Genomic DNA, 21,353 nt, shown 5'->3' with positions numbered 1-21,353 from the left:
ACAAGTAGCTGCTCAGCGAACGTTCGAATAATTAAAAATCACTTAAAAGATGTGCCAGTTAATGAGGATATTTGCTTTTAGGGTTGGTAGATACAATCTCTTATCTGTTATTAACTGTCTGATTAATAACGGTATGACTAGCTGGTAAGACTGAGGTATTTGCATAATGTAAGTTTCACTTGGCTCAGATCATTGTAAAGTAGACATTATTAGTGGGCCGCCATCCAATCCACTGAATTAAAAGTGTCCAAGACGGAAAGTGGCATAACAGATTTCAGTCTGGCTCTTCTGCTTCCTTGGGGTCAGACGTCAGTAAGGGAACCGTTAGAGTTTTAGTTTCTCCATCTGGAAATGGGAGATCATCAAACCTGCTCCATCCACCATAAAGGATTTTAAAGAATTGAGATAAAGATGAAATCTCTTCATAAGCCATATATCCCATAAAAATACAATGTGGTACTATTGAAGAGGGGCAGTAAACTCTTAACTATTTCTCTGAAGAATTTATGTTTAATAATTTCCAGGAGATAGAATTTTTATCTTTCTTGCTATATAGATCTATACTGTCAAAAGTGTCATTTTAGAGTCATGCAACTTCTCCCTTTTGAAAAATTACTATAATGTAGTCACATTTTAAAAGACAACTTTACCAAACCATGCGGTGTGAAAGGAATTATTAAAACATTTTTTTGAGTAGAGTATGTCAATGTGCCATTAATTTTAACGATTTTGAGGAAATTAATGACAATGCCAGATTAACTTTATACTTCTAGTTGTTAATTTTAATAAAATTTAAGGCCCTTTGTTTTACATGTGGCTTTTTTTCAGCCAGTTCCTGCCTAAGAAATAACTATATAATATGTGTGTGTGTGTGTGTGTTTTTTTTTAATCAGGTAAATTGGTCTGATCTTTCAGTCACAACAGTAACAAAAACCCACCAAGAACTACAGGAATTTCTACTGAAGGTAAAAGTACAGATTTTGTTGTTAAAATGATTTTTACGTAGTATATAGAATCCAGAAACCTCAGTATCAAGACAGACACCAGGAAGGTTGAACTACGTATATGAAGGTTGACTTAGAATTCTCCACGAATATCACCTATAGAAAATGTCATGTTATTTTAAACCCAAGTTTTCTTATGTGACCCATAGAAGGAAATGAAGGGTTTTCCACATTTAAAAGAAGTGGAACCTTAATTCCTTGTTCCTTGTCAAGGTGTATATTAATGGTGGCTGCTTGCGAGGGTGCTTCCTGTGAAAGGGTGTGTCTGCACCATGGGAGGAAGCTTGTCAGCCTTTGTTGTGCTTCTGAGCCCTAACAGCTCTTCAGCTCGCTCTGTGGACTTCCTTAAATCCATGTCCCTTGGTTCCTTCTTTGAGTTCCAGCCACCCCTCACCCCCCACCCCACTGTGATAGACTCTCCAGAGTGTTGAGAATAAGGGATAATGGAAACATCTTCCATTGACCTGCAGAGGTAAAAGGTATCTCAGGTTATTTTGGTCAAACTCTTGCCCGTTTCTTTAAATTCTATTTTATTGAAGTGTGTATGAGTCAAGCTAAATATTAAAAGGAGGAAATGGGCTTAAATGGTTAACCAGTACCTTCCTATTTTTCAACAAGCAAATATACTTTAAAATATTTTTCTAATAAGGAGATAGAAAGTCCAGAAGCCAGGGAACATTCCCAACTCCATTACTAACTTTTGGGTGAAGGTGGGATGTAGTTATTGAACCTGTAACATGGGAAATTTTCAGCACCGTGCTGGTTTCTAAGTTGTCTGCTTGTCACTGTAAAGGTAGTCTCTCAGATCACGTGGTGGGTCTCCGTTCTGAAAGCTGGACGTCACTGTGTCGCCAGGTGGCAGAACTAAGAGCAGCCTGGTAGGTGCTGGCTCTGTGGGCGACATGGTTCCGTGGGCTTTCACAGTGTTTGTCCACTAACACCCAGGGACAACTTGAATGTCTTCCTTCAGCTTATTTTAAAGTGCGCTTTCCTGGTTAAGGGCTGAGAGTGCCTTCTGCCACTTGAAGATGGTGACCTAACTGCGGGGTGGGGAGGGGTCATTCATTTCAGTTGGTGAAGGTCCCACATGGAAGGACGGGGCGCAGGAGCGCTGTTGTGCAGAGAAGAGGGCCCTCGGCTCCCCAGGAATACTAGCTCCTGGCTAACGGTCTGCCTGTTGAATAAGCTGGGAAGGGCTGGCCCGCACCACCGCCACACCTGTGCTTTTAAAATCTCTCCCATTTATATCTGACTTCTCTGTCTCAGTAGAATAAATCTATCCAAGTTGAAGGGCAAGTAGTCATGAACCGGTGTCCTACGGGTCAGAAATCAACGTGCTTTGTTTCTTTTTCTTGGGTTGCCCTTTCCATGGTGGAGTCTAACGCTGGAGGGTAGGTTGCAGGGAGATGGAGCTGAAGCTGAAATGTCTTGCAGTGTGGAGTTGGCACGGTGGGGGTCCAGGGCTGCCACGTGTCAAGGCCAGTTCCCTGAGGCGTTATGGAATCGGGGTGCTACCCATCTGTCCCGTGTGCTGCCAAGAGACTTCAATGGAGAGCATGTGACTGAACTCCAGCCTCGGGCCTGGCATGGGGCAGAGTCTCTTCTCTTGGGTTTCCCTAAGCTTCAGCTCATTCATTCTTCGTCCTGACAGATTTTTTTTGCCATTGTCCAATTTTTCTAAAAGCTTAAGTGCTTGAAGAAAATACCGTCCCCTCTAACTAAGTCACTCTTCAGAATCATGGTAGTTAATGATACCTCTAGTTAGTCAACTTTTGAATATAGAATTTTTCTAAAGTGGGACAGATGCCTTATCATTACATGAAATAATTGGCAACGTTGCATGCTTCTGGAAACTAATTGCCTCTTCTCAAACATCCTTTCAAGTTTACCATTTATCTTAACTCCTTTTTACCTTTTAAAATTGTCTATGAAAGTTACGAGTCGAAGTGTCCTTTTGACAGCCTGTGCATACTAACAACCTTTAACCTTTGTAGATGCTGTTTAACTGCACTTACTATTTGCTATAATGTGGAAGAGGGAGTCTGAGGTCAGCGCTTTCAACCCTTTTTTCCCACGTAAACGGCAGCCTCTGTCCTCGCACCCAGGCCCTCTTCCCCTGCTGCTCTGAAGCCGCGTCTGACAGCTGTCTGCATCTCACTGCGAGGCTGGAAGCTCCACGCAGGCAGGCTTCGCGGCTTCCTACACGGCTGTATCCACGGAGCCTACGGCAGGACCAAGGACAGGGTTGGGGTTTGACTCTTTGTTGATTGAACGAATGAGGGATGACTGAGAAGAGTTACGGAAACTGAATGAGAACGGTGGCTCTCCATTAGGCCTCAGTGTATTGAATTTTTTTTTCTTAAGATTTTATTTGAGAGAGAGGCAGGGATGGTGACAGAGCATGTACAGGGAGGAGAGGGAGACACACAGACTCCCCGCTGAATGGGGAGCCTGATGCGGGGCTTGATCCCAGAACCCCAAGATCATGACCTGAACTGAAGGCAGTTGCTTAACTGACGGAGTCATCCAGGAGCCCCAGGCCTCAAGGTTTTTAAAATGAAGCTTGTGCTAGCGAGGAGAAACGCTTCCCAAACTCTCTATGCTGGTGCGAGGCTGAGCTGGGGCCCGGGGGTGGGGGCTGGGCCTGGAACACAGACCGAGAGGTGAGGAAATTCAAAAATGACTAGAATAGAAGAGACATGATTTAAAGCTGTATTTTTAGCAAATGTGCCTTCCTCTAGGACTAGAAATAGTCCTTGGAAATTGAAGATAAAAACCACTTGAAAATAAAGCATTTCGCAAATCCTGATGACTGCACATCCGTGCTCTGGCCCATCACGTGCGCCGTCGGTGACCAGGCGGAGACGTGTGTGCTCGTGCCTTCCGGCGCTGCAAGGGCCAGCAGTGATTCCGCGGTGGGAACAGACCGCACCGAGGCTGGTTCACCTTGGCTGTGTACAGATACTACGGAAATACATGCATAAAATGGGTACTACGGCATCTGTATTAAAATAATATAAATACTGAAATAGTCCTTTCTCTGGAAAATGTGTAGATTCGGGAGCTGTTTCTTCCCGATAGTGACCAGAGGCCTGGCTCTGCGCAGCGGGTGTGAGGGGGCCCGGCAGGGCCTCCCGCCGTGCCCCGAGGTCAGAGAACCAGAACCATTCTGACAAAACATCTTGATTCCATAGTCTCACTGCCTAGAATTAGTGATGCTTTATGCTGTCTTTGTGAAGTTTTCTGTTCCTGAATTGTTGACTCAGAATGCGGATTTGTTGAGAGCAGTGTGTGAGCTGACAGTTTGTCGCATTGTTCTCTTCCCACAGCTCCTCGGGGACTGTGTTAACGCTTCTGCTCCTCGTTTTAGTGAAAAGTGCCAGGAATTCAGGAGTTTGTTGTAAAGACTCATTATCAGAGGTTAAGTTTAAAACTTGAAATTCTTGAAAGACTTGGGAAGTTAGTTTTATAAATGATTGCTTCATTAGGAGTTTTTAAAAAGTGAGCTACTTAATAAACAAAATGACTTAAAGTGTTGTTTTTAAATAAAACCTTTCTTGGCCAAGTCATGATTTTCTGTGTGTGTGGCTGCTGGTACATCGCTGTGCGGGCACCACCGGCACGTGGCTGAGAGGGTTACTCACCCTTCAGTTAGTGCGTGAGCAAGACAGAGAGTTTTCGCCCCCCCCCCCCGCCCAGTTCTTTATGTGGTGCGTCGGCCTGTCAGTCTGGCATTGCCTGAGATTCAGATGCGGAGCAGGAGGCGGGAGGGTGGGAACTGTAAAGGCAGGGATAACACTTCTCGGAATCCTGCTTGAGGATTAAAATAACCGTGGCCCCGCTAGGCAAAATGTAGTTCCATGTCACTGAAGCGCTTCCGTGCGGATGGTCACTTCCATGTGGCACGTGGCACCTAGAACGTGAGCGGTTTGCGGGCGTGTCCCAGGAGCGCACTGAAGGCTGGCGGGTTGTTCTGCCCTGTTCCAGAGCCCTGAGGTGTGCCCAGAAGGCAGAAGACCGTTTCCTAGTAGAAAAATCAATGCTGCTTCAGTACGGGGCCTGTGTCCTGAAGATTTGGAGAAGGAACTGTTTTGGGATGATGACTGAGCAAGAGACATTTATCTTCCTTTCATGCCTCTGGTTTGTAACCTACTTAGTGTTAAGTGAAAGCTTAACATTGGCCTTGCTGTTTTTCTTTTCTAGCTCCCAAAGGAAGTGTCTTCAGAGACTTTTGACAAGACCATCTTAAGAGCCCTGAATCAGGGTTCATTGAAAAGGGAAGAACGGCGACATCCTGACCTAGAGCCCATCCTAAGGTAACAGTTCACTGGCGCGGTCACAGCTGTGTCACCGATGAGATAATAGGCATCGGGGGTCTTAGAATGGAGTTCAAGGAAGATCACTTTCTGTGGTCCTTCTTAAAATGGACTTTTTATCTGTGTGTTATTTGGGTCTAGGCTTACACTAGGAAACATCAAACTAATTACTTTGATCACTGGACTCCTCAACTCTCGATATAAATAATTGCTTCTAAAATATACCAATCTACAGTGACCCTCTTGTTTTCTCCATAAAATATTTATTAAAAGAGCTCCTTGTCCAAGAGCTCAACTTTAGAGATGTTTTCTATTTTAAGTTGTCAAGTAAGATTAGGCTAATGGGTTGGAAAGTAAAAGAAATTAACGCTCTGAAGACCAGCTCTTCTGTAGGGAGGGGAAGTTACAGTGGCGACGGCTGGGACACGGCAGGTCAGGCACAGCACTGGGGTCAGCTCCCGGAGCGTGCTGCGGGCAAGTGGGGTAATGGTGGCCCAGGGGCTCTGTGTGGGCAGGATGGGTGTGGATGTGGGTAAACATGCTTATTTCGTGATGGGAAGTGGAGGGATCTCTTGCCTATTGGCTTCTATTTTTTTCCTGAAGTAAGAATCTGCTTAAGAATGGCTACCCTGAGGGTGGGGACCGAAAGTTGGAGAGCAGAAGGGATGTCCAGGACTTGTGTGGGGACGTGCACAATCTGATGCAGGAAACCTTGTCGACTGGCCAGGGCGTGGAGCCCATTTGAGATGGAATATCAGTAAATTATAGTGGTCTCGGGCTGTCGTGCTGTGTGGATTTTTAAAAACATCTTTCTAGCATTTCAGGTTCAAGTGCTAGGAAAGCAGATGGTTGGATAAGGACTTTTTTGCGATGTGATGAAGGGACACCAGGGCAGAGGAATTTAGGGAAGCACGTGCAGTGTTTAAAAACAGGCCACTTCCCAGTGTGAGGATAGGGGAGCCGGACAGGAGCGTGAACCGCAGTTGAAGAACCCAGCGCCGTGGGAGTAAGCGGTAATGAAGCCGGTCAGAGCCTGAAATGCCTGAATTAGGGAATTCCGAGGCGGACCGGTGGCTGTGACTCTGAGAGGTTTGGGGTGTGGTTTCCGTGATTGTTAAATTGCTGCAACTCCCCCTTCTGTGAGGGTTTCCCTTTAGGAGAGAGAAATGAGGGCAGTCATGGCCGAGGAAACAATGCCGTTTCCCTGGCGACTTGTAGGGATTAATAAGTAAACTAAGGAAAAGCAGAGTTGAAACATACGGGCTAGATTCTGGGCTTGAGGGGGGCATCCCGCCCACCGTCCGATCCCGAGCTGGCCCCGTTTTGTGGAGTCGCCTTGCCCAGCCTTGCCGAGGCCGGGAGTGGGCAGAGGGGGTGTTGCTCAGTGCCTGGCGCTTCCCCTGTGCCGGGGAGCCAGCACTCTCAGGATGGGGCGGGCTGGGAAGAAGGGAGGATGTTCGCTTCCCGAGGGAGAGAAGCAGAAATCTGGGAAGGAGAGGGGTGTGTTGTGTGTTCATTGAATGACACGATCCAGGGTCGAGCAGAGGCAGACACAGACGGAGGAAATCCCTGGGGAAGAGGCAGCAAGGCTAAGAGCCCAGAGTGTTGGCTGATCACCCGTGTGGGCTTGGAAAGTTCTAGACACCTTAGAGGACCAGGAATGGGGGAGACAGCGAGGCAGGGGCTAAGCCGAGTATGACTGCGGGAGAGTGACTATGACAGAGGGCACAGTGTCTGGAAGGCAGCTGCAGTGGAGTCCCCCCACCTTCGCAGCCCTCGTGATAGGGCAGGGAAGCACCCCCACCTGGACGGGCTCACAGGCTTCCAGTCCAAGCAGGGAGGTGCGCAGCTGTTCATTGAAGACCTGGCTCTCTGGGGTGGCTCAGCACGCCCAGCGGGAGGGCTCAGAGACAGCCGGGGAGCGAGTGGTCACCGAGCATTCCGGGGATGATGGTGAGGGAGAGGTGGTCAAATTCCAGGGTCCCCTGTGCTACTCAAAAGTCAGGGAGCTCCTGCATCCCTGGGAATCTCATAAAGGCGCAGATTCTTAGCCCACAGTGCAGGAATGGGCTTGGTCCTGTGATGTACTGGGCTGTGGAGTGCTCCTGGTCTGCGAGGCACGCGCTGAGCACCCGGCCGTAGAGGGTGGGGAGCACTCAGACCGCTGCCTCCAAGGTGACTCAGGAGGGAGCTTCTCCAGCTGTGACCCTGGGGGGCGGAAGGCAGTCTGGAGCATGAACCTGGCCGGCGGCCCGGGAGGAGCTAGAGAGGAGGCCAGCTGGCAGGCTCTGGGGTGTGGAGAGCGGCGGAGTGTGCGTCTTTAGGACATCTCCAGGAGGAAGTCCTCTTTCACCCTGTCCATGCTGGCGTTGGGGTCTGCTTTGTTCCCAGTCGGACGGGGCTGGCTACAAGGCCTTTACCTTTACCTTTACGTGCCTGAGACCCTATGGCTGACCAGTCATAGACTCCCAGTCCTATTGCATACTGTTCCCGTTGAGCGGGATAAAATACAGTAAAGTCTTACTTAGTATATTTGTATATAGACTGCTCCGTATAGAGTCACTCAGTTTGTTTCCGTAGCTTGGGGCTTTCTTAATAAATCTGACAGATGCTCAATATAGAACTTTTTTTTTTTTTAAGGTTTTATTTATTTATTTGATAGAGATCACAAGTAGTCAGAGAGGCACGTAAAGAGAGAGAGAGGAAGGGAAGCAGGCTCCCCGCCGAGCAGAGAGCCTGGTGCAGGGCTGGATCCCAGGACCCTGGGATTATGACCTGAGCCGAAGGCAGAGGCTTCAACCCACTGAGCCACCCAGGCGCCCCAATATAGAACATTTGGGAAATACAGAAAAGTAGTGAAAAGATGACAGTTACTCAAATAACTATTACTGACATTTAAAATTTTCCTTTTAGTTTTTTGTTTTGCTTGTAATATTAGTGAGGTAAGTTTTATATCTATTTTCCTTCTCACAGTATAAGGATTTTCTGTTTAATTCTTCAAGATTATTTTGAATGGCTACAGAGTATGTCCCATCAGGTTGTGTAATCCTTTGACTCTTTCTTTGTTGGGAAGAAAGACAGTTTCATCCCCCCACCATACAGCTTTGACCATTTTTATGCATAAAAAACTTTCCAGATTTATGAGTTATTACTGAAGAGAGAGTGTAATTGATTTACTGATTTAAAGAATATGATACTCTTTTAGGATCCCTGATAATACATATATTATTATTTTTCTTATGAAAATATTACATAAACAGTATTTACTGTCAGTGTTTGAGTTTACTAGTTCATTAGAGCTTGGCTAGATTTGAGTATCATTTTAAAAAGTATTTCCTCATTTGGTAGGAGAATGATTATCTCACTGGCTTAATGTTCACTTTCATTGTTAGTGAAATTCAGTATCTTTTTCTAAGTTTAGCCTTTTGTGTATTTTTTAAGATCATCTGTCCTTTACCATTTATCTTTGTAGTTCTTCATGTTTTTAGACTTTTAACAACTTAACTTTAGTAGTATAACGTTTCTCAGTGATGATTTCTTAGATGAAGATTAAAATACTATATTAGGTCTATGTTTCTGTGTTTCAGTTTATCTCTTCATGAATACAAAGTCATTCCCAGGCTGTTTGTTAAATGTTAGGTGCATCTCTGTAGCCATATGGGGAAAAAGTTAGGCTAGAACCATATGTCATTCCTTACATCAAAATTAACTCTAGATGGCTCAGATTTATTTTTTTTAAGATTTTATTTTATTTTTTTAAGGTTTTATTTATTTGACAGAGATCACAAGTAGGCAGAGAAGCAGGCAGAGAGAAGCAGGCAGGGAGAGAGAAGCAGGCTCCCTGCTGAGCTGAGAGCCTGATGTAGGACTTGATCCCAGGACTCTGAGATCATGACCTGAGCCGAAGGCAGCGGCTTAACCCACTGAGCCACCCAGGTGCCCCTGAAGATTTTATTTATTTGACAGACAGAGATCACAAGTAGGCAGAGGGGCAGGCAGAGAGAGGGAGACGCAGGCTCCCTGCTGAGCAGAGAGCCCAATGCGGGGCTCAATCCCATGACCCTGGGATCATGACCTGAGCCTAAGGCAGAGGCTTTAACCCACTGAGCCAACCAGGTGCCCTAAATTTTAAATATTTTTAATTTAGTTTTTTTTTTTTTTTTAAACATAAATTTCTTTTGGGTGGGGAGGGGCAGAGGGAGAGAAATCTTTAGCAGGCCTGAGATCATGACCTGAGCCAAAGTCAAGTTGGATACTTAGCTAAGTGAGCCACCTTGGTACCCCTAAATTTAGTTTAGTTTGTTTTTATTTTTTAAAGATTTTATTTATTTATTTGACAGAGAGATCACAAGTAGGCAGAGAGACAGAGAGAGAGGGGAAAGCAGGCTCCCAGCCAAGCAGAGAGCCCGACCTGGGGCTTGATCCCAGGACCCCAAGATCATGACCCAAGCCAAGGGCAGAGGCTTAACCCACTGAGCCACCCAGGTGCCCCCCTAAATTTAGTTTTAATTAAAGTATAGTCATCATACAACATTGTGTTAGTTTCAGGTATGTAACACAGCAGTCTGACAATTATGTATATAATAGGATAACAGGACAACATGAGTGGTCCCCATCTGTCACTACACAAAGTTATAGTATCATTGACTATAGTCCCATGACTTACTTATTCTATAACTGGAAGTTTGTAATTTAATTTTTGTACCTCTTAATTTAATTTTATACCTCTTAATTTAATTTTGTACCTCTTAATTTAATTTTCGATATTGGAGTATGTTTCTATTGTTTTGTTCATTTTTTAGATTCTACATATAAGTGAAATCATATGGTGTTTGTCTCTCTCTTTCTGGCTTATTTCGCTTAATGTAATACCCTCTAGGTCCATCTGTGTTGTCCCAAATGGTAAGATTTCATTTTTTTTTTTAGTGGCTGAGTAGTATTTTATGGTGTGTACCACATTTTCTTAACTTGATCTTAGCCCGAAGCCAAGAATTGATCCATTCGCCTGTTGATGGGCACGTGGGTTGCTTTCGCGTCTTGGCTGTTGTGAGTAAGGCTGCGCTCAGTACAGCGGTGCGCATGGCTCTGCTGATTCGCGTTTTCCTTTTCTTTGCGTAAATATTCAGAGGTGGTATTCCTGGATTGTGCAGTACTTCTATTTTTAATACTTTGAGGCCCCTCCGTGCTGTTCTCATGGTGGCTGTACCGTTCACATCCCCAGTAGCAACGCACAAGATTCCCTTTTCTCCACATCCTCACTGACACTTGTTATTTCTTGTCTTTTTGATACTAGCTATTCTGACTGGCGTAGGCTGATGTTGTGGGATTTCTAGTAATTTATCATACAGGAGTAGTCCCACTGTCATGCAAAGATTGAGTGCTGTAACTTTTGACTAGAAAAGACTAGAAATAGCTAGATGTTGATGGAGACTTGGTTAACTCACAGGATGAGTCATTTTAATGTCATGGGACATTCATTGGAATGCTCTGTGGCCTTACTGCAGAAGAACAACAGAGAGCAGAAGGTGCCTTCCGGAGTGCTGGGGGAGAGCCAGGCAAGAACAGTTACTAGAATGTCGCCATTTTAAAGGATATGTACGTGTTTGTGTGCAAAGAATATTTCTGAAAAACACAGTAGTAAAGATGCGTGTGTCCAGGGAAGAAGAGGGGCTCTGGGAGTAGGAATGAGACCGGCTGTTCACTTGGTAGCTTCTGAATTTGGGCCATATATGTTCTTCACTTACTTCGAAAGGCTTGAAGCTATCCCTCTCTTGAAACATGATCAATTTACTTTTTGTGGGTGGGATAGTTTCTGTTATTTTTATTGTTTGTTTTGGATTTATTTTGTTTCACCAAGTGAGACCAGGATTGAAATCTATTTTTCTTTCCAAACAGTGAATTGATTCTTTCCTATAGTACCGATTTCCCACGTTTCTAGGTAGATAACATGTTCCTGGATTTTTCCTCTCAACAATCTTATTTTTGTTCCAGGATCACTTTTTAATTATTAGAACCCTTAGAGTTTATTAGTAGCTGATCGATCTGGTTTTTGTGCTGCTGGTGCTGTTTCTGAAATACTCGTCCGTGTTCTCAGGCATCTGTTATTCAGCTTAGGTATTAGAACTTGATGCATATGACCTCTAGGAGATGTGCTAAGCAGTGGTTCAAGCCGTAGTAATCCCAGTGCCTGCGCTCCTCAGAGGGCTGTCCTTTCTAACAGTCCTCATCCAGTGCCTCCCTGTCCCGAACACATATGTCCTCAAGCCACTCAGAGCAAGGCCGGAGGCAGCAGCTCTTTCAGAGGACGCACCTTAAGGGACTAGAAAAGGGGCCCTAAGTGGAGTGAGGTGTCATTCAGTCACAGGGATGGTGCTGGGAGGCCTGGCACGGTGGGAGAGGTGGGAGAGGTGGCCGGCAGGCGCTTGAGCTCCCCTGGTGTCAGGAGGGCACCTGCACGGGAGGTGGGAGGGAGCAGGAGTGGGAATAGATGCCTACGGGGTTGACCTGATGGAAGTATGTTAAGAACCGTGAGGCGCAGGTGTCTTTCTGTTGGGGAACGGGGTTACAGTACGGGAAGGAAGACCGCCAGAATGCACCCTGGAGCATCTGATTGGCATCGAAGATAGGGACGCGACTTTGGGTATATATACAGAAATAAATACGGCTGTGTGCGTACACCTGTGTTCCCTGGCCTTGTTCTTTGAGAAGGTCTGGAAGCAGCCACAGCCAGTTGCCATGGGAATGCCTGGTGCCCAGAGCTTGACTTGTAGCCATTCCGCTCTGCACGGAACTAGGGCTCCTCGGAGGAAGAAGTGATCGTAGCGCTGGCGCAGGAGCAGTGCGAGGTGGGCCTTCTGGGCCAGACGGCGTGCCAGCGCTCCGGGAGTGGAGCGGCTCAGTCACGGGGCTCCAGACACCGGCTTGAAGGGGCTCCTAAGGTCCTATCTGGAGCAAATCGAACATCAAAATAAATAAAACAGTAACACCGAATAGAGGAGAAAGCCACGAGTCCTTGTTGAAATAAATAATGAGTAGCTTGAATGAGGATATTTTATAGTATCAAAGTCCTTTCCCACACAGTAATGCTTATTATTCCTAAAAGGAGGAAGGGCGGCTTTAGAGTGGTGAAGCCCAACAGGTCCCTCTCTAATCCAGGACCGGGAACTTGGTGAGTGATAGGGCGTCAGTCAGAATCACCACACAATAGGCTGTAGCAAAAAAAAAAAAAAAAAAAGCCTCAGTCCTCTAAGATTCCTGCTACGAATCTGGAATCTGGTCGCGAGGGCACATCAGACAAACCAAAGTTGTGACATTCCATAAACCACAGGGGCTGTCCTCTTAAAACCGTGAGAGCCACGGGAGGGCCGAGGAGCTCCCATGGTAGCTGGGTGCGGCATAGGACCTGAACTGGGTCTTGGTGGTAAAAAGGACACTTCGGAGTCAGTTGGAGAAACTTGAATGGGGTCTGAGGATTAGGTCTTAATTTATCATGAAGTGATAATGTCCCATTATTGATTGTGAGAGAATGTCTTTGTAGGAGATACCGATGTCTCGCCAGGGGTTAGGGTGTCCGAGATCAGCTGTTGATGGTTCAGAAAGGTATTTTTTACTGTATTTGCAACTTCTCTCTAAGTGTGAGGTTTTTTTAGAGGGGAAAAAATTTTTCCATAAGGAGCCACTTTTAGAAATTTGGTTCCTGGCTAAGATGGCAATTAAGAAGTATGTGTCTGACTCTTCCTTATTAACAGCTTTTAGGGTTCTCCTCAGTGATGATCATGGAGGCGTGTGGGTGCGTGTGTTTTAAGATCATTTTTACTATAAAGGTGTTATTTGAGCTACTTGTGAAGAATGTAGAGGAAGGTGTGATGCTGAAAGTCCTGAATTGCCCTTTCTCCACATTTAGTCACTAGAAATAGCCTTCCTTACAAAAATTTTATGTAACTTTTCAGAAATTTTCTGTGCATATGCATACCCTTGTATTTATGTATTTGTGCATATTTACTGTGCAAATGAAATTATCCTATGCACACTTCCCTGCCACTTACTCTTTATTAAATATATTGGACATGGTAGTACATCGGTACATGTCAAAAGATTGCTGCCTTTTGATTTGCCACATAATCTATTTTTATTGGTATCATAATGAGTGTACTTAATTACCGTTCTGATTCTAAGTATTCTGAGACTACAAACAGTATTACAGTGAATATCCACATATGTTTCTTAACACATTTGGATGTGTTTATCTGTGAGAGAAATTTTTAGAATTGAAATTGTTTGGCCATAAGTTATGCATTTTTAAATATGTGATGATTCCAAGTTACTTCTGAAGATTCTAAGGAGGTAGCAGCCCTTGATACCCTGGAAGTCTTGCATTTGGATCTCTGTACCTCAGCAGATGTAAGATATTCTCCATCTCTCATCTTTGCCAATCTTAGAGAGGAAGACTGTATCTTTTTTTTTTTTTTTTTAAGATTTTATTTATTTATTTGACGGAGAGATCACAAGTAGGCAGAGAGAGAGGAGGAAGCAGGCTCCCCGCTGAGCAGAGAGCCCGATGTGGGGCTCAATCCCAGGACCCTGAGTTCATGACCTGAGCCGAAGGCAGAGGCTTAACCTTCACTGAGCCACCCAGGTGCCCCGAACACTGTATCTTATTTTAGTCTGTGTTTGAGTCAGTAGTTAGTCTCTATTTGCACTTTCCTGTGAATGGCTTTTTCAGTTCTTTCCACTTTCTATTGGTCTTACTGATTTATAAATTATTTGTTGAATTAAAGAAAGGAGCCCTGTTTGTTGTTATTTCTTGACCGTGTGGGCAGTTTAAATTTTTCTGAGATAGGATTTATCAATCTTTTTCTCTGATGGTTTTAGGATTTTGTATCCTGCTTGGAAAGACTGTACTCTTCAAAAACTATATTTTTAGACTACGCCCCCCCCATATTTCCCTTAAAAAAAATCTTTGATTTGTGTGACTGGTTTGTGGTCCCAAAACCATTAATAGGATGTGAGAAGACCTCATTCTCAGTTTGTGAATTTGGGGTTAGTATGATTATCATTCATGTCACTTAAGAAAAGGAGCGATTGTAGAGGAAGGGGCAGTTATTGTACATGGGAAATAGAAAATGAGCTTATCGGAGCAGTAGAGATGGGGCTGGTACAGGACGTGGTGCGTGAGTTCAGTTCCAGATCACTGTAAATTAGGAAGAGAGAAATATGGCACTGAAATGTACCTTTGGGGTTGGGTGGTTTTTGTCCTTTCAAAATATAATCTCGTTTTTCTTATTTAATATGTTAGTTTATAGCCAGTTTGGTTTTTATAGACAGGTATGATTACCATTTTGTGGTTCTGCATTCCTGAAATCTTGACTTTAGTGTGGATGCCAGTTTCCGGCCTGTGCCTTGATCTCAGGTGCGGCTTGTCTGCGTGGTTCAGTGCTCGCAAGGTGGACCCGCACGGTGGACCCGCACTCGGTTCATGGATCGGCGGGTGGTATCTAGTCTGTCTCTTGGGATTCAAGCCTGAATTAAAGGTGTGTCTGTCTGTCTGTCGGTGGACAGGCTGGTGTGTAAATGTAACCAGTAACAGGTTTCGCCACTGCTGTTGGGTTTTAATCCCCAGCTGTAGGTAATGTGTTCAGACCTGCAAATTTAGATCAGCTCATTGCTCAGTTTTCCTCCCATCTCTTCATTTCCCCTGTTTGTCTTCCAATTGAATAATTATTTCCACATTTGCATACCAAGAAGCAATTCTGCCTAATGTACAAGGTAATTTTGGTCCACAGGGTCATCTCTTGGTACAGTATCTAATGACTTTATAATTAATATGAATGACAGGTCAAACACCTTGGGGAGAAATTTAAGAATTTTAAATGAGCATTTAACGTGTTCAGAAGTAATGGAAGGAGGTGTGTATGTTGAGCAGGGCAAGCAGCTTCGTGTGCTGTGTGTGTCATAACCTTGATGAGCTGGTAGTGTCATTCCCTAGGAGGGGAGGAAAGCTGAAAGGGTTAGTAACTGGCTCAGGGCAATTCAGCGTTTAAGTGGATGGGCTGGTGTTCCGATCCGTGAGGAAACTCTCCAGGAGACGGTCCTGTAACTGTGCCCCTTGTTGCTGGGTCCCTTTGCTGAGAAGACTTCCTGCTGAAGTCTTAATTACATTAATAAAATGTGAGGAAAGCTGGTTTTCAAAGATAACAGCTCAGACTCATGGTACGAAGCACAGCGGAAGGAATCATCAGTGCGTGCTGCCTTAGGACGCAGCCCTGTCCGTAACTGCCCGGACCTCCGCGTCCCACACGTGCAGGCGCCCGGCACCCCGGCGCCCTCGGCTCTTCGGTTCAGTGGGTGGGAAGTGCCTCGTGGGACAGGCAGGTGAGGAAACAGCACCTGGGAAGAAGCGAAGGGATTGCCGTTCTCACTCTGAGCAGAAAGGTGGCTGTTGGACCACTTGGGCAAAACATGGACATCATAATATGTATATATATTTTTTCTGCCAGAATTGCAGCTGTACCACTAGATTACAGAAAATTAAAAATACACCTGTGTATTAGGTTTTTGCAAATAGGTTTCTTTTGTCCACTTCCTCCTATGGGAAGTGCGGTAGAAAATAATATTCTTTTCCTTAGGAAAACGGTCTGTTTTTTATACGTGAAGTAAACGGCCGTGTGCTCTGGGCTGGGCGTCCAGGCCGAGGCCGGGCCGCACGGCGCTAACACCCTCTCCTCCTTGTGCGCAGGCAGCTATTTTCCACGTCCTCCCGAGCTTTCCTGCAGAGTCGGCGGGTGCACAGCTTCTTCCAGGCCGGACCGGCCGACCCCCTGCACAGCCTCAGTAAGTGCCTCCTCTCGCCTGTCCCCAAGCCGGCGCCGGGGGCCCGCCGGGGCAGGGCGGCATTTGGTTGGGAACTTCTGTCGTTGACCGTGACGCTACATGAAAGCTGCTGTCCCAGATCTGACCGACCCCCGGGCGGAGGCCAGCTCTGTCCCACCCATGGGTCCCACCCCTGGGTCCTCCTGGGCTCGTCACCCTGGCGTGGGGGTCGTGGAGCTGCCATGCTGAGCGCCTGGTGTAGACCCTCTCAGCGTCTGCCTTTCCTCCTGGGTCCCCTGTTCCCATAATGACCTCCTCAGCCTCCGAGGCTGGAAACCCGGGCCTCACCCTCTTCCCCTTTCCTCTCTGTGCTCGGTCACTGGCAGGCCAGGGCGCAAGGGACGGAGCAGGTCTTCCTTTCTGCCCCTCCTCCCTGGCCTGGTGTCGGCCGTGAAGCCTTCCTTTCCTGCACGCCCTGCGCAAAGCCTCGCCCCTCTTGGGTTCTAGCTTCTCACTTCACTTTAACCTGTCCCAGGATTACAGCAGGGATCAGTGGCTTAATCCCCTTCTCACAACTTTAGAAGTTTGCTTTGAAATTGGAGCCGGGCCATGAGCCTCCTTGTACCTTACTTGCTAGTCTCTCTGGCTTGGTGTCCACCCAGTACACCTGCCATTTCCTGTCCCGGTATCTTGGCTCGTTCTGCACCTAAACTTTTAAATGTCCTTCCTTTTGGCACAGCCTGTTAAAATCACACCCGTCTTAGGACCCAACTGAAATACCGCCTCCTGAAGATTTCCCCATTTTTTTTCCTTCTATCCCTGTGGGTTGGTGTTGGCCCTGATGTCTCATCCTTCATCACAGTTGGCCCCGTGTGTCATTTCATGTCATCTTTCTCAACTGCCTGTTTAAACAAATATTTTGCCAGGAACGTGGACGTGTGCTTTAGGAGAAAGTGCTGACTTCCAGCACAGCCGCTCTGGCAAGTGGCTCTTCACTTTTTTTAATCTTTTCTTCTGCTTACAACAAAGTCATATTTTCTTGTAACCAAAGGGGAAAGAAAATGCATATTTCATCATTTTGAGGTGGAAGAAAAAGAGGTTATAAAAAGTAAGATGATTGGATATTATAACCCGGGCTAACTTGTCACAGTTTCTCTCATGGGGCACTTGTGCCTTAAATATTTTAAACAAACAAGTAGCAAGTAGAATGAATGACTTTCAATGACAAGTTAATAAGACAAGATGAACGACCCTGTGGTTAAATTTATGTCTGAATGGTGGCAGTAGCTGTACTTTTTTTTTAAAGGAAAATCCTAATCATCATAGCACTATCTAGATTTAACAGTCGGTGCTTCTGCTTGGACTGAGTGTAAGTACTTTTAAGGAATACTCACTAACTAGCATCTATTTAATTTTAAAAAAACATTGAAACATGCAGTTAAACTTCACATTCAGATTTTTAGCAGGCTGCCTGGGAAAACTGACCCAAGTGAGTAGTGCTTAGTTAAATAATAAAAAACTCATCATGAGAGCTTTACAGTATGCGAGCAGCGCTTAAAGGTATCAGATTGCTGCGAAATGAAAATGTATTAAACATACATGTTTTGGGATTGTGGAAAATCTCATCAGGATGACCCCATTGTTTCACCAAAGAATACATTGTTGTCAAAGTTCATTGGCACTTCTTTTGAAAAGAATGACTGCTCTACCCTTTTTCTCCCTAGGATAGAGTGTAGTGTTCTATATTCCGACGATTGAGAAAACAAAATTGTTAAACTCCTAAGTGACTTCAGTTTTAAGCTCTGGAATCGCACTGGTCTGTATCGTAATGGAGAAGTCTTCCGGGGCTTTGAGAATGTGTTGGGTGACCAGCCCATGTTGGCCTCTGAATCACTTGTCCCTGCTCTGTGATAGAAGAATAGAAAGTGACAGTAGACGGAGTCTGGGGAGCAGTGTGACATGGCCACACAGGATCGTGTTTTATAAAAGTAGTAGTTTACAGCACACGAGAGGTTTGCAGTCCTTAGCCCCCAGTGACTTTGGGAAGCACTTACTTGTGCTGCTTCTCACCTGGCACCTGAGCCTGTTTTTATGCTGTCACTTGGGTTTCTTAAAGGACCCAGCTAGCAGAAATGTTCCCTTTAGCACTAACTGTCCATTCTCCCCCTTTTGGGAGAAAAGGAATCCTTCTGTGTGTTTTCTTTTGTTATAGTCTTCCTAAAGATTAATGATACTGAATACTTCCTGCAGATAACTTACAGTCCTCTCTGAAGACTTCTAAAATCTTAGAACACTTAAAGGAAGACAGTTCGGAAGCTTCAAGTCAAGAAGAAGGTAAGTGTGGATTCACTGGAATCAGTTATTCTGCCTGATACGGGCACAGGGAGAGGCAAATGGACCAGTAGAACAGTTTAAGGAGCCAAGAAACAGACATCTGGGAACTCGGAATGTGACAGGTGGCATTATAAATAAGTGAGGAAAAAATAGACTAGTCAATAAGTGATGTTGGCTGGCTTTCCGATTGAAAGAAATATTATCTCATTAGATGTATACTTATGTCAAGCCCAGAAACTGCAAGTGAATAACAAAATATATGTAACATCAACTTAATGTAATGTGTAAATTATAAAACTGAACTTTTAAATGTTTATCATCTGGGACAAGAAGGCTTTCTTGACAAAGCAGAGCATGACTGTAGCAGAGATCTTTCTCATCTAAAATAACTGAACATGTGACCCCAAAACCAGACAATTTGAAGACATTCAGAGGATATTCACAGTTGGAGAAAGACTCTATCCAGACACTACAAATACTCTTTCAAAAAATCAATGAGAACATCAGTCTGGAAATATGGGGCAAAAGATAAAAAGAGCTTATGGAAGAAATTCGAATGTCTATTAAACAGTGTTTAGCCCCACAAGCGGCCTGAAAAATGCACACTGTAAAAACAGTGAGGTATCTTTTCATGCTCATCAGATCAGCAAAGCTTTTTCGAGTGACATTACGAGGGGTATGAAGTAATGGGAACTCTGATCCGCCGCAGATGGGACATAAATTGGTACAACTCATTTGGACAGGAACTTAACACTATGCAGTGAGGTTGGAAGTAATTAATTTTATGCTACTGCCCAGTGGTTCTGCTGCTGTGAAAATTGTTGTCCATGTGCCCAGGGGACATGAAGTCTTCACAGCAGCCTTGCGTGTAATAGCAAATACCTGGGTCTGAGCAGGTCAGGGGCTGTAAGGCTTAATAAACACACGCACTGGAATGTTCCAGCTAGCTCACCCTTGGGGTGGGGGGCGTGTTGGAGGGAATGGAGGAGGCCTTTAGTTGTTTCTGTGATATATTTTTGTTACAACATGGAGGTTAGGGATGCTGACCCCCATGCAGTTGAAGATCTGGGCAGAACTTCTGACTCCCCCACAGCTGAGCTTACAGGAAGCCTTACTGAAAGTGTTTAACACATAGTTTGTATTGTAGGTGTACTGTCTACTGTGTTCTTATAATAGAGTAGGCTAGCAAGAAGAAAATGTTCAGACAATCATATGGAAGAGCAAATAGGTTTCTAGTACTATACTTACCCAGGAGTCAGTTGAATAGACCGGGGCTGGGAACGTGGGCGTTTCTTATATTAAGAGATAAGTATTTTTTGAATGTTTGAGACGCTTCATTTTTTTAACAGTTAAAATAAAAGTCTGAAACGGAAGGTCGCCGTTTCATAGTGGCACGTCACAGCAAACTTCCATAGTTTCAGACAAAACCAGTTTGCTCTTAGGTGGCCAGGACCGCATTTGAGAGGATATCAGTATGTCTTTAAAAACTGCCTCTTTAAGGAATTTTCTGTGGAAAATGCTCAGGAGTGTTCTGCACAGTCTGTCGACACTGTTACAGTCCCATAAATGAGTTGCATCATCCTTTTGGATTTTTGCAGAAGCATTTGGCATAATGAGCTGTTTTTTCCTCTGCTCTAGACGTGTTACAGCACACCATAATCCACAAGAAACACCCCGGGAAAAGTCCCCTCGTGAAGTACGTATCTAATTCCTAAAACGTAAATGTCTTTGTGCATTTTTAATTAACTGGGTCACTTTTACTTGAATTACCGACACATTTGGCTGTAGGTCTGCCATTCTACTGTTTGCTTGTTATGTGTCCCACCTTTTCTGTGTTGCCTTCTTTTTCTCTCCTTTCTGCTGTAGGGTGGCTTTTATTCTGTTTTTCTCTTGTCTTGACCTTGATTATTCTATCCCGTTCTCAGTTCTTCTGGGGGTTACTCGAGAGATAGCATTCTGCGTCTGTAACTTACCCTGGCCCGGTGTGAACTGTGCTGGCACCGTTTACCCCGGAGGACCTTTAATCACTGTCACTTCCCTTTCCTTCTTCCCCATATAAACTGTAAATGTCACGTATTGTTATTCCTGTATTTTAGAGCTTGCGAAACTCTTTTTCACTCGTGGGTCAGAATTCCAGGGTCCTTTATTCTGGCCTGCGGGTCTTGGCATCGTCTGAGATTTCCTTCTTGCTGCAGAACACCGGAGTATTTCCTGCATCCTGTCTGCCAGTGATGCGTTCACTTTGTTTTTACTTGGAAAAAGTGTTTATTTGGTCTGTATTTTTACTGGATATAAGATCTTAGGTTGGCGGTTACTTTCTGTGAGCACTTTTAAACTCAGTTTTACTGTCTTGCAGTCGAACGCCTTCGGTCCCTCACGTGGTGTCCCCTCAGCCCAGCTCTGGCTCCCCCCGTTGTCTCCCGTCCTGCCCAAGCCGTAAGACTGGCCACCTTCCCCCTTGGGGCACTTGCTGAGTCTGGGGACCGAGTTGTTTGAGAAACAGGCACAGTCCAGAAATGCAAGTTAATTTGTCCCTGGGGCTCAGCACTCAGCTGACTTCGGAGCTCAGCTTCCGATCCTTTGGTTAGATAATTCTGGGAGGTCTCGGTCTCAGCTGCTTTGAACCTCTGCTGCTTCTGTTGGCAGCCTCAGTAACAGACCCTCACGTTGGTTTTTCCTCCTTATCCATGTACTCATCGTTCCTGCTTCCTGGGGTCACCTCCCCTGTCAACCATGCCATCCCAGGTCTGCTTTTCTTTTAATTTTTTTTTTTTTAATTTTATTTATTTGACAGAGAGAGAGAGAGAGAGGAGGAAGCAGGCTCCCTGCAGAGCAGAGAGCCCAATCTGGGCCTCGATCCCAGGACTCTGGGATCATGACCTGAGCCGAA

At 45.2% G+C, this 21,353-nt stretch overlaps 1 protein-coding gene across 5 annotated transcripts in view; it reads left to right on the top strand.

Annotated features, from left to right (window-relative positions):
- Positions 1-21,353, top strand: part of ZCCHC2 (zinc finger CCHC-type containing 2) — a 67,424-nt gene that overhangs the window by 20,264 nt on the left and 25,807 nt on the right. For all 5 annotated transcript variants that reach the window (XR_014303087.1, XR_014303088.1, XR_014303089.1 and 2 more), the window contains exons 4-8: positions 894-965; positions 5,208-5,320; positions 16,056-16,150; positions 18,380-18,463; positions 20,102-20,159. Coding sequence is in view for 1 of the 5 variants with exons in the window: in XM_082700169.1 (XP_082556295.1) it covers positions 894-965; positions 5,208-5,320; positions 16,056-16,150; positions 18,380-18,463; positions 20,102-20,159 (422 nt within the window). In the remaining 4 variants the exon portion in view is untranslated. The remainder of the gene's footprint in view (positions 1-893; positions 966-5,207; positions 5,321-16,055; positions 16,151-18,379; positions 18,464-20,101; positions 20,160-21,353) is intronic.

Source organism: Mustela nivalis (assembly GCF_964662115.1).
Source record: "Mustela nivalis genome assembly, chromosome: 14".
Classification (NCBI taxonomy): Eukaryota; Metazoa; Chordata; class Mammalia; order Carnivora; family Mustelidae; genus Mustela; species Mustela nivalis.
Note: the sequence above shows the minus strand (reverse complement) of the source record. Positions and strands in the feature narration are given on the sequence as shown.